General features: G+C 31.7%; 1 protein-coding gene across 4 annotated transcripts in view; it reads left to right on the plus strand.

Annotated features, from left to right (window-relative positions):
• The window catches only part of LOC127730361 (unconventional myosin-Ia-like), a 102499-nt gene that overhangs the window by 42503 nt on the left and 46146 nt on the right, over nucleotides 1–13850 (plus strand). For all 4 annotated transcript variants that reach the window (XM_052238732.1, XM_052238731.1, XM_052238734.1 and 1 more), the window contains exons 11-14: nucleotides 6578–6725; nucleotides 9002–9120; nucleotides 11177–11263; nucleotides 12113–12178. In XM_052238732.1, coding sequence (XP_052094692.1) covers nucleotides 6578–6725; nucleotides 9002–9120; nucleotides 11177–11263; nucleotides 12113–12178 — 420 coding nt within the window. The remainder of the gene's footprint in view (nucleotides 1–6577; nucleotides 6726–9001; nucleotides 9121–11176; nucleotides 11264–12112; nucleotides 12179–13850) is intronic.

Consider the following 13850-nt stretch of genomic DNA (forward strand, 5'->3'; position numbering starts at 1 on the left):
ATTTTAAATTGATTCTTTGATATTTGATCACATTCCATATTAACACAAAATAAAAAAATATGGTAAAGTCATAATACATGTACAAGATTTAATAGCATTTTTTAAAAACACACACAAAATGACTTTTAAGGAGTTATCAATAAATCTATAGTAGTCGAAGGACAAAAGTATTCAGACAGTTAATTATTTGCTGTAAATATATAATTTTAACTGTATTTTAAAAAGATTTTGACGGAGTTCTATTATGTAAAATAAAACTGACGAATTTTTTTTATGCAGTTTCTTTCAACATTGTGTTTTCATTTTTGTGTTGTCTAATTTTTATTTCCTGGCTATTTGACTTCTAAGTTGTATTTTTCTCAATTGATTTAATCTGTATAAGAAATTAGAATAGAAAAAAAAGTAAACACGTTAAAAAAAAGAAGAGAATTTAAATACCTCCCCAAGCAAATTATTACCAAAAAAACATATAATCTATGGTCATTTCTTTGTGTTTTGTTTCTAATTTAATGAAATTTAACTAGCGATGAGTTTATATGATATTTAAAAAATTTCTTGTTTGTATTATGTGAAAAAACTCTGTGAATAATCTTGTCCTGTGAAGTTTTTATAGTCTACCAGTGAAAAGTGGTTTATGAAAAAACGACAAATATAGCACTATACAAAAATATAGATAAGAGAAGCAATTTTCAATGTCATCACAGTATCTCATCTGCATACAGATATATTTTGGGCGCAAAACAAAAATATAGATATTCTATGCTACGTGCAACCATTAATAAATTTAATCCCATGTCAGCTGGGAGTTTGTCTAGAAAGGAGATTGTAACATACGTTGGCACATAAAAGACAAGGAGTGAGACTATTATCATCAGACTACTCTTCACTACATCAAGCAGCTTTTTGGATTCTAATTCTGAATCTTGTGGTGCTTGTTGATCACCCGATTGTTTCATAGTTCTTTTTAAACCTTCCACTGATTTAGTATCGTCATTGTCCTCAGTAATTGCTTTAAAACTTGAAACATACCTCAAAGGTTGCATGTTTGTACCTGGATCGCTCGGACGAATCACACGAATGAGAGGATACTCCATTTTATCTGATTCAGTGTTATCCTGATTAAATATGTCTTCTTCAGTTTGTGTCATAGAATCTACTAGTTTTCTGTGTCTGTGCTTTGATTTTGATTCTTTACCATGATGTCTAGATATTTTGACATAATCTGGTAGATCCACTGGACATTTGTCAAAGTCAGCTGAATCTATATCTGTACTGTCTATCGAGCTATCCAAGTTATTATGAGTAATTAATTTGATTTTTGTCTTCATTGCTTGATCCTGTTCAGGATACACATCAGAAAAACTACTGTCAGTCGACAAACTGAAGATACTGTACTGAGAAGACAGCAAATTACCTGCATTCGACAGTCTACGATTTCTAAGGCTTTGAAATTTTTTTGTTTCCAATAACCTTTTCTGTTTGTCTTCAGTCAGATCGCTCTGAGCTCTCTGTCTGAACTCATCATGTTCTTCAACCATCAAATGATTTCGGTCCTGCATGTTTCCAGTATTGCTACGCATTCTCATCTCAGGAATATCTAGGCTATCCACCACTATACTATTTCCCTGTTTTGAACCACTACTTTTCCAGTTATCTTCCTGTTCAGGCTGTTCTAAAATATTAGCAAGACCATCATCAAGGAAACTATCTATGCTTCTAGCATTGTATTTATAAGATTGGGAGGATACAGTATCAAGCAAGTGATCTCCAATAGGACCTATATCAGACTGAACAGAAGTAAACGAAAAATTCCCAATGCTATCCATAGAATTCTGCTTTTTTAATATTTTCTTTCTCTTATTATTTTTTTTCTTCCTTTTAATTGATATTCTGTATGGTGATGATTTGTTTGATGTGATTATATCAGTGTTTAGTTTAGCTAACTCAGGATGCCACACATTTCCAGCACATACCCTTGTATGACGAAGTGGATTCAGTTTTAAGGAGTTGTCGTCATGATCGGAATTCAATGAATGTGAACTCAAATTTCCCCATTTATCTTCTGATGAAGTCTCATTCTGTTTTGAAGTCTTCATATCATTTTTAAAATTTGTAATTTCTTTAAGGTCTAATTTTAAATTTGGTACTTGTTTTTTCATCTTTTCCATATGACTATTGTTGGAAGGTGCGTTTATTCCAGATATTACAGAATCATAGATTGATTCTTGCCCTGAAATTGATTCTTTCCCTGATATTGATTCTTTCGTGCTACTTCCTGTTGCCCCTAAGAACATTGAATCCATGTTAGTACTGGCTGTTATTCCAGAAGCCAAAGATTCCTTTTTAATTTTGTCGCTAATACTGGATCTGACAGAGTCCTTTGTAGTAGTTGTTCCTGTTGTAGAGGACTTCAGTGAGTCTCTCGTTCCAAGAATTTCTGAAACATCATTTATACTGTTACTCCTATAGGCTTCTTTTACATTGATTTGCTGACTTATTTTCTGTTGACATGGCTGTAAAATGACATCATCTTTCATTGTGACATTGTCTATAGCGGTATGTGTATTTTCCATGAACATTTGACCATTTGCATTTTCCATAATTGAAGTAACTTGAAGTCTTGGAGTATCTGGTATGGTTATTGTTTTAAGACTTGCATGTGGTGGCTCTGAAATTTCATAGGCTGAGATTGGCAGAGTAGTGCCAGTTGGACTGCGAGGAGCAACAGGAATATTGGCACAGTTTCCATTCAAACTGGTTTCAGTGACAAATGGATCCACATGATTAAAATTAAAATCAGGATCTTGTGTTATTCGTCTTCTCTCCGTCATCTTCTGTTTCCACAGTTTATAAATGTACACCATATATATTATGGTTGTAGTGAAAAATATTGCTGTGAACACATAACAACCAACAGATTCCACTAAATGGCTATGCTTTTTCGTCCTTCCATGAGAAGTACAGTCATAGGAAAAGACAGATATTGATGTAGGATTTTTTTCTGATGCTTGAATGATACATGTGACAAAAGGTAGAACAAGTATCCAAGAGATAGTTAGGAATATTCTTTTTATTGTCAGTCTATTATTAAAGTCACAAAACTTTCTCTTTAGTTTGTCACATGCCAATATTATTGTTGTTAGGTAGATACATCCCTCTGCATTGAGATGTAAAAACTGATGAAAATGACACAGGTCGACAAATTCATACTTTTTTAGCATAAGGCTGATCCTGACAATTTGTATTGGTGCCAGAACACCACAAACAACTAATCCTGCAATCAACAACTGAACCAAGGTAAATTGTGTCTTCCAGTTCCTACTCCAAATTTTATGTAATGCAGCAAAGATTGAAATAATACCAAGAAACATTGCAACAGAGAGAATAATTACTGCGATTAAAGCTGTTGCTAGATTTTGGTCTTTTGTCATTGTTTCACAAGTAACATTTGTATTATTGCATAAAAACTTTGTCTGGTTTCTCATGATATCAATTTTCAAGTTAACCAACATTCTGGATGATCTAATACAGATTATGTTTATTTAATCTTCCTGTCTTTTTACCATCCTCAATTCAGTTAATGTTGATTTAGGCTATAAAAGAACATAACAAAAATAAGGAAATGGACAAATGTTGATGAAAAAAGAGTTATTAGAATAACATTATTAATAAATAATAAATAAAAGAAATACAAAACTAATTTACTTAACATTCAGCATTATTACAATTTTTTGTTGAAAAATAAAAGAATTTTTTTGTCTTGATAACAACGTAAATCATTGTTTTAATTGAATATAATTTCTCAATTGTCTTAGATCATCAATATAGATCATAAACTTTTTATCAACTTACTGTTTTAAGTAGATGGTTTAGGTGATGATCACAGCCTGTGATTCAGAGAGAAGAATGCAAGGTGTTAATACTGTATCTTATATATACCTTGAAGGAGTGACTTGTTGCTTGCGTGACAGTTGTCAGTAGATTAATATAATAACTGTTAGTTTGATGACTTCGGTAGAATTTATTCATGGTTAGCTTTAATGCTATTCCTGTTTTCACTTTCTCCATTATTTTTCTGTAAGTTTACATTCATTTCTTTAGGAGTGGCATTATCATTATGTTTTTATACGACCCCAAAAATTTTTTGGGATCGTATGATGTCGTCGTCGTCTGAAGACACATTGGTTTCCGGACAATAACTTTAGTTTAAGTGAATGGATCTCTATGAAATTTTTTAAGAAGGTTCAATACCACAAAAGGAAGGTTGGGATTGATTTTGGGGATGATGGTCCCAACCGTTTAGGAATTAGGGGCCCAAAAGGGGCCAAAAACAAGCATTTTTCTAATTCAATAACTTGTGTTTAAGTGTATGGATCTCTCTGAAATTGTACTACAAGGTTCCATACTACAAAGGAAATGCTGGGATCGAGTTTTGGGGTTATTGCTCCAAGGGGGGTTTTAAAAAGTTGGGGGGGGGGGGGGGTGTGTTTCCAATCTTTTTAGATGATTCATATTTTTTTTTTCAAAATTTTTCAAATTTTGAATTTTTGAAAAGTTTCAAGAAGAAATCTTCAATTGCATAGTATTGCGCAATAGATATGTAAGATCTTTGACCACATTTATTTTTGACAATTTTTAACAAAAGTTTTGCATTTTTGTGTTTTATCTATAATAGATAGATAGAAACTTTTAAAAGCAAAAATAATCAGCAAGGCAAGATCTGCAAATAGGTCAGCATAGTTGAAATTGTCATTTGTCTTCTTATAGAAGGTTTTGCGCTTAAATGATAATTTTTACCATATTTTCAGCTGTTTCTTTGTAAACAAAAAATAGACAATAGAGAGAAATTATAAACAGAAATATTATCAGCAATACAAGATCAACAATCATACCGTTTAAAATTGTTAACCAGTTGAAACTTTGTTCCAGCTGCGGGGAAATTAATGGCTTCCTCCATGGAGCAACATTGGTTCAACAGTCACTTAGTTCAATGTTTTATGTTTCAACAAGGGTCTTCTCCAGTGAAAATCACAAATACCTCATTTGCAATCATTTGCATATTAATGTCTGAAATAAAATTGTAAAAATATATTTTTTTTCATTTTTCAATAATTTACTCATATAGATGGACTTTTTTCAGTTAACATTGTCTGGGATTTAATTTTTTGACATGATAAATTTGTTAACATTCATGGATTATTTTACTGACAAATTGACTTACTTTTTACAGTCAACATTACGCTTTTACACTGATAGCAGCAGTTGCTGGCAAGACACAGTGTTCCTAGAACCCTTTACAAATTTTTTAATGAGCATCATTGTAGAATAAACTTTATTTTTGTGATATGAAACTAACTTGAAGTTTAAAAGGCTATTGAACTTATTCATACAGAGAATATTTGAAAGGTTTAGAATAATCGTATGTAAGTGTTAGGATATGTATCCCTTGAAGATGCCCTTAATGTTGTTTGTGCCGATTGCAAAAATATTTCCAAAATCTCAAAATGCCAATGGAAGACAAGCAGAGGAATTACTCCAATACTGTTTTGTAACTGATATTAATGTGCATTAATTTCAAAACGCAATGGTTGCTTCTAAAGTATATTTTGATTTATCTTTGTTTTTTGGCATTGAGAAATCTTTAGTGATCGCATGATTTTCAATGTCTTTGACAAAATGCCTATTAAGTGAGCGTAACAAACGAATGTTAATAATAGCCACATCTGTGCTGTTTTGCAATTGATAACATAGGAATCAAGGTTCGATCTTGGTGCTGTTCTGAATGTTTTCCAATTCTGATAATTTAGTGTCAAAGAAGATCCATTGATTCATCCAATCTTAACAGCTTCATTTGTTTACGCAATTAGATCTTAAGAAATTGGTAAACTGTCAAATTTCTTTAAGGTTAAATTCATTGATGTTCTCAACTTCTCGCTTTGTTTTACTTCCGTCTTATTTAGTTATATAAAATAAGGAGATGTGTATGATTGCCAATGAGATAACTGTCCACCAGATACCACATGACGTAGATGTTAGTGTATTTCTGTATATACTTTCTTGCTAATTATGAAATTATATTAGTTGGGTTGTTCTTTCAAATAATTGTAAAATTGTCTATCACTTTTATTTTATGACATTAATAAAGATGAAAATTAGTGCAGTTCTTCAATCACTTGTAATAACTATGCAATTGTCTGTGATTTATTAATCCAAATGTAGAAGTTGTGCAGATGTCCTTAATCGATTTATCTCATTGATTTCCTAAAAATAGTGAGGTTATTTTAAGTCCCTTCTTATTTTTTTGGCACCCCCTACAATTGTAGACAGCATTATGTTTTGAGGTTTTCCAGTCTGTGCTTGTGTCCATCTGTTTGTCTGTTCATCCCGTATCAGGTTTAATTTTCTTTTTAAGGTAGGTTACAATTTTGGTTCAAGGTGGTCTCATTAACTTAAAACATGTTTTTCTAAGAGATATTAAACAGTGCATGGTAGGTCAAGGTAGTCCTGAAAATGTTGAATTTTCAAAATTGCAGTCAGTGATACTATTTAATGAAGTTTTGTTATCAATTAATTTTAGAATGGTATGAATGTGATTGGTTTTAAACCAGAAGAAGTGACGATGACATTCCAATTAGTAGCCAGTATTCTGAAACTGGGAAATGTTTTATTTCAACCTAAAAGTAACAAGGATGGGACTGATGGCTGTGATCTACCTAATATGTCAGGTAATATAAGCTTTGATCTACTTAATATGTCTGGTAATATAGGCTGTGATCTACCTAATATGTCAGGTAATAATAGGTAGATTGTGATGAAAAATCAAACAGCATGATCAATAGTTATTAGGGCATGTAGGTGAAAGGGATGTAAGAAAACTTTCAATAAAATATACATCTTGTTTATGAGGTTCTAAGACAGTCATCGATAAAAAAAACTAGGAATAAACATGGGATGAGACACTATTGGGGTCCTAATGGGCAGGTATATCTTGATTGATTTACATGTCCCGGTATATGTTCATACAAATGTTCATATTTTACCTTACAATGTGAAACAATGAGATTTACTTCAAAAACTTGGTGTTCATGCTGCAATCTGATTTGGGAAAGTTATAATTTTTCGGTACTTTTTTTCTTCTAAATAACATTTAGCAGTGGTGATATAAGTTAAACCATTCTGTATAATAGAAAACATATTAATGATTCAGGAGAAAGTGATTTGCACAATGAAATCTAAAAGATAAATTGTGTGAATTAAGAACTCGATTCTTTCTTAACAGGATTTTAACCTAAATTAACATAATTTTACAAAAAAAAAAATTGAATTGTTTTTTATATATTAATATAAAATTTAAATTTCCTTAAGTTATGAAGAAATGAATCTTGATTTTACAGGATGATATTATACAAAATTCAATAACAGGTGCCCCAATTACGTTACGTGACTTTACATCGACGTTTTCTCATTATGGCGTATACATGCTGTGATCTATCTAATATGTCAGGTAATATAGGTTGTGATAAACCTAACATGTCAGGTAATAAAGGCTGTTATCTACTTAACATGTCAGGTAATATAGGCTGTTATGTACTTAACATGTCAGGTAATATAGGCTGTTATCTACCTTATATGCCAGGTAAGAAAGGCTGTGATCAACCTGATATGTCAGGTAATATAGGCTGTTATCTACCTAGCATGTCAGGTAATATAGGCTGTGCTCTGCCTAATTTGTCAGGTATTATAGGTTGTGATCAACCTTATATGTCAGGTAATATAGACTTTGATCAACCTGATATGTCAGGTAATATAGGTTGTGATCAACCTAATATGTCAGGTTATATTGGTTGTGATCAACCTAATATGTCAGGTTATAAAGGCTGTGATCAACCTAATATGTCAGGTAATATAGGTTGTGATCAACCTAATATGTCAGGTAATATAGGCTGTGATCAACTTAATATGTCAGGTAATATAGGCTGTGATCAACCTAATATGTCAGGTAATATAGGTTGTGATCAACCTTATATGTCAGGTAATATAGGCTGTGATCTACCTAGCATGTCAGGTAGTATAGGCTGTGCTCTGCCTAATATGTCAGGTAATATAGGTTGTGATCAACCTTATATGTCAGGTAATATAGGCTGTGATCAACCTGATATGTCAGATAATATAGGTTGTGATCAACCTAATATGTCAGGTTATATAGGCTGTGATCAATCTAATATGTCAGATAATGCATGATGTGATCAACCTAATATGTCTGGTAATATAGGCTGTGAACAACCTGATATGTCAGGTAATATAGGCTGTTATCTACCTATTATTTCAGGTAATACATGCTGTGATCTACCTAATACATCAGATAATATAGGCTGTGATCTGCCTTATATGTCAGGTTATATTGGTTGTGATCAACCTAAGATGTCAGATAATATAGACAGATACACCTAATATGTCAGGTTATATAGGCTGTCAAACATGTTAGGTAATTACACAATGTATAGGCTTTACTACCTAATATGTCAGGTAAAATAGGCTGTGATCTACCTAATATGTCAGGTAATAAAGGCTTTGATCAACCTAATATGTCAGATAATATAGGCTGTGATCTACCTAATACATCAGATAATATAGGCTGTGATCTACCTAATATGTCAGGTAATACATGCTGTGATCTACCTAATACATCAGATAATATAGGCTGTGATCTACCTAATACATCAGATAATATAGGCTGTGATCTACCTGATATGTCAGGTAATACATGCTGTGATCTACCTAATACATCAGATAAAATAGGCTGTGATCTGCCTTATATGTCAGGTTATATTGGCTGTCAAACATGTTAGGTAATTACACAATGTATAGGCTGTGATCTACCTAATATGTCAGGGAATAAGAAAATGCGTAAAATGCTTCTGTATAACTAATTTATCTTGTGGACAACAGACCCTCAGTTAAAGTCTCATCATTTAAACTCTACATGTCATTTTTTTTACAGAAATCAGTGATGTCTGTGAGATGTTAGGATGTTCAACAGATCTGATGTGTGAAGCTTTGACCACACGTACTGTAGAGGCTAAAGGTGATAAGGTCAAAAGAGATTTAGAGGTTGCTGAGGTGTGTTTTTCAATTTGTAAAATATTGTATTGAATCTTTGAACCTGTCATTGCAAAATCCCAATTGATTTAAGCAACCACCATTATTGTCGAGCCTGCGACTTTTGTCGCAGAAAGCTCGACATAGGGATAGTGATCCTGGGGCGGCTCGCGGCGTTAGCTAACTTCTTAAAATCTTTATATTTTAGAAACTAGAAGACCTGGATGCTTCATACTTTGTATATGAATGCCTCATGTTACGAAGTTTCCGCCAGTCACATGTTTAATGTCCTTGACCTCATTTCCATGGTTCAGTGACTACTTGAAAAAAAAGTTTAAGATTTTTTGTAATGTTAAATTCTCTCTTATTATAAGTAATAGGATAACTATATTTGGTATGTGCGTACCTTGCAAGGTCTTCATGCCCGTCAGACAGTTTTCACTTGACCTCGACCTCATTTCATGGATCAGTGAACAAGGTTAAGTTTTGGTGGTCAAGTCCATATCTCAGATACTATAAGCAATAGGTCTAGTATATTAGGTGTATGGAAGGACTGTAAGGTGTACATGTCCAACTGGCAGGTGTCATCTGACCTTGACCTCATTTTCATGGTTCAGTGGTTATAGTTAAGTTTTTGTGTTTTGGTCTATTTTTCTTATACTGTATGCAATAGGTCTACTATATTTGGTGTATGGAATGATTGTAAGGTGTACATGTCTATCTGGCAGGTGTCATCTGACCTTGACCTCATTTTCATGGTTCAGTGATCAAAGTTAAGTTTTTGAGTTTTGGTCTTTTTTTTCTAATACTATATGCAATAGTTCAACTATATTTGGTGTATCGAAATATTTTATGATCTTTATGTCAGTCATGCAGGTTTCAATTGACCTTGACCTCATTTTCAAGGTTCATTGCTCAGTGTTAAGTTTTTGTGTTTTGGTCTGTTTTTCTTAAACTATAAGCAATAGGACAATTATATTTGTTGTATGGAAGAATTGTTAGCTGTACATGCCTGCCTAGCATGGTTCATCTGACCTTGACCTCATTTTCATGGTTCATTGGTCAATGTTTAGTTTACTTGGTTAATGTTAAGTTTATGTGACAGTTGTAATAAAGCTTTATATTTAGGACTATCAACATAATATCAGTGATTTGTAAAGAAGGCGAGACATTTCAGCGTGTGCACTCTTGTCTGAAAAAAAGTATATGATTTTTTAAGTTATATCATTCAATAGACCAGTTCTTGTTTGATTTCTTTCTTTCCAAAAAGCCAGCTCTTAAATTTACTACAGTGTCATTATACAACCTCTCCCCCCTCCCCACCCCAAGTATATAGTGATTGGGCTGTCAGTCCATTCCACTTTTATTTCCATTTCTTAACAGTAGGATGTAAAACTTTCATAGAATCTTACTCACCTCCTATTTCATTCCTTCATTTGAATGATTTTTGGGGTTTACATGGGCATGACATGGGCTTTCTCATGTCTGCACTCTACAATACATGTCTGTATTCACTTCTCCTCCTAAACCCCTTATCAGAATTAAATGAAGTGATCTCAGAATCAAAACCATATAAGGCCGTTTTACATCAATATGGAAAAAAAATGTAAAAATATAAATGCAAAAATAAATATTACAGAGTCAATTTGTATTTTAGTATAGGTTATAAAAATTCATCTTGAACATTTTCTAAGTGTGAAAAAAAATGGCAGAGTCAATTTATATTTTTAGTATAAGTTATAAAAATTTATCTTGAACATTTTCAAATTGTAAAAAAAAAATGGCAGAGTCAATTTATATTTTTAGTATAGGTTATAAAAATTCAACATCTTGAACTTTTTCAAAGTGTGAAAAAAAAATGGCAGAGTCAATTTATATTTTTAGTATAAGTTATAAAAATCTATCTTGAACATTTTCAAAAAAGTGAAAAAGAAAAATGGCAGAGTCAATCATATTTTTAGTATAGGTTATAAAAATTCATCTTGTAGAATAAACATCTAGAATAAACATCTAGTGGATCTATGGTAAGATACATGTCATTTCCTTGTTAAGAAACAATTTAATTTTTTCTTCATAGGCAATATATGCAAGAGATGCTTTATGTAAAGCTATTTATAGCAGACTGTTCTCATGGCTAGTATCCAGGATTAATGACAGTATTAGAGTAAGTACAAATAGTGTATGTTCTCCTATAATTATACTCTCTCTAAATTTAAAGACCATTTTTAAATTGGAAGGAAAAGTTAGAATCCATGGCATTAATGTACAGAATATGTCTTTAACACCCTCTATTAATTAAGTCCATCTCTTGAAACTATGGATCTGTTATTTAGTTGGCCTCAGTCTGTAAGTAACTATGTACAATGTTTGAATTGTTATTTTACCCTTATTTCAATGATAGACTTTAGCATTTCATTTGAATATTCCAAAAGAAATGAAATTTTACATCTGGAGAATAAACTTGTATTGTATTATGTCTAATCTGTATGAGTTTTTCTGAAAAGAAAAATGTTTTTTTGTGCAAAGCCAAAATTAAGAATAATGAAAGTTCTTTAAATAAAAAGGGACTTTGAATTTTAAACACAAATTACTTTGTTTTCCACAAAACATTGCTGATTTTGATAAAAATATTTTTTCTATATTAAGCAATTATTTGTCAGATGTCTTGATGTGGATTAAAAGTTTAAGTGAAAATGGGTAAAACACAGCAACCAAACAACTGAATGTATTCAAGTTATGTATACAACATTTAGTATAAGCAGTCAACAATATCAGATAGAAAGCTTTATATCTCCTCATTCATGGTAAGTTAGGAATTAAAAAAATGGGAAAATCAACACAGACAAAGTTACTATCACTGGGAATTAAATATGAATTTAACTAGTTTTGTGAGTTTTCAACATTTCCCCTATATTAGATTAAAAATCATTTGAAAGATTATTCAATACTTTTAAAGTTGTATTGAGGATCAAGTCTATCTGTCCTAAGACAATAGAATAACTTTTCATTATAGGTGAAGTCCAAACAGAAAACCAAAGCAATGGGAGTGTTAGATATTTATGGTTTTGAAGTATTTAAGGTGAGTTTGTATCCAGCTGTGTAGCTAAATTATCAGTCATGGTAAAAAGGTTAACAGATATAGAAGTTAGAAATTATGATAGTTCCACCATTTTGTTTTCTTGCCTTTAGTTAGACGCCATAGAAATGTTGTTGTCTTGATATATTTGAACCTGGCAATAAATTATTTGGTACTTAGACAATATGATTTTTAATATGAATCCTAAAATATAAGGTCCTATGTCAATTATATATAACATCTAGCTTGTCAATGCTTGTAGTAACACAGATTTTGTCACAAATAGAACTTACCAAAATAATATCTGTTACAAACTGGCCATACCAGCATGGTCACATAATAATAAATTAAATAAGTTAGTAAGTTGAAACCTATCTCGTATATTAGTAAAGTCTTGTCCTTGTCTATCGTTCATGGATTAGAGTTAACCAACTACCCAAGAGAATCTTACACAGTTCATAATCAGTGGTTTTCTTTGATTATATCTAAGTGTGTTTCTACTTTAAAGTAGTTGATGTTGAAAGAAGAATTTTGGTAGTATCTGTTTATTTTGGTCACAGCAGGTCTTGACTTTAAGAGCTTGTCATATAATATAAACATATTTAATTTGATCACAGCTGGTCTCAACTATAAGAGCATGTCATATAATATAAACATATTTAATTTGATCGCAGCTGGTCTCAACTATAAGAGCTTGACATATGATATAAACATATTTAATTAGATCGCAGCTGGTCTCAACTGTAAATGCTTGTCATATAATATAAAAATATTTAATTCGATCACAGCTGGTCTCAACTATAAGAGCTTGTCATATAATGTAAACATATTTAATTTGATCACAGCCGGTCTCAACTATAAGAGCTTGACATATGATATAAACATATTTAATTAGATCACAGCAGGTCTTGACTTTAAGAGCTTGTCATATAATATAAACATATTTAATTTGATCACAGCTGGTCTCAACTATAAGAGCTTGACATATGATATAACGATATTTAATTTGATCGCAGCTGGTCTCAACTGTAAGAGCTTGTCATATAATATAAAAATATTTAATTTGATCGCAGCTGGTCTCAACTATAAGAGCTTGTCATATAATATAAACATATTTAATTTGATTGCAGCTGGTCTCAACTATAAGAGCTTGTCATATAATATAAACATATTTAATTTGATGGCAGCTGGTCTCAACTATAAGAGCTTGTCATATAATATAAACATATTTGATTTGATAGCATCTGGTCTCAACTTTAAGAGCTTGTCATATAATATAAACATATTTAATTTGATCGCAGCTGGTCTCAACTGTAAGAGTTGGTCATATAATATAAACATATTTTATTTGATCGTAGCTGGTCTCAACTGTAAGAGCTTGTCATATAATATAAACATATTTAATTTGATCGCAGCTGGACTCAACTATAAGAGCTTGACATATGATATAAACATTTGTCTATTGTTGGAGATTGTATGTTGACCCCTAGACATTTTCTACTTGTTTTATGATGTTTGCTGTCTTGAAGATGTACTGGTATACACCTCTACTCCTTTTACCCATGCTTATTCATAAGAGTCAAGAAAGGCATATTATGCAAATTAAGATGGATATTTATTAAAGTTTATGTAAGTTTTTTAATAGTTTTGTATTCATAATGTTGACAAGTAAAAG

Source organism: Mytilus californianus, unplaced genomic scaffold (assembly GCF_021869535.1).
Source record: "Mytilus californianus isolate M0D057914Y unplaced genomic scaffold, xbMytCali1.0.p SCAF_2, whole genome shotgun sequence".
Classification (NCBI taxonomy): domain Eukaryota; kingdom Metazoa; phylum Mollusca; class Bivalvia; order Mytilida; family Mytilidae; genus Mytilus; species Mytilus californianus.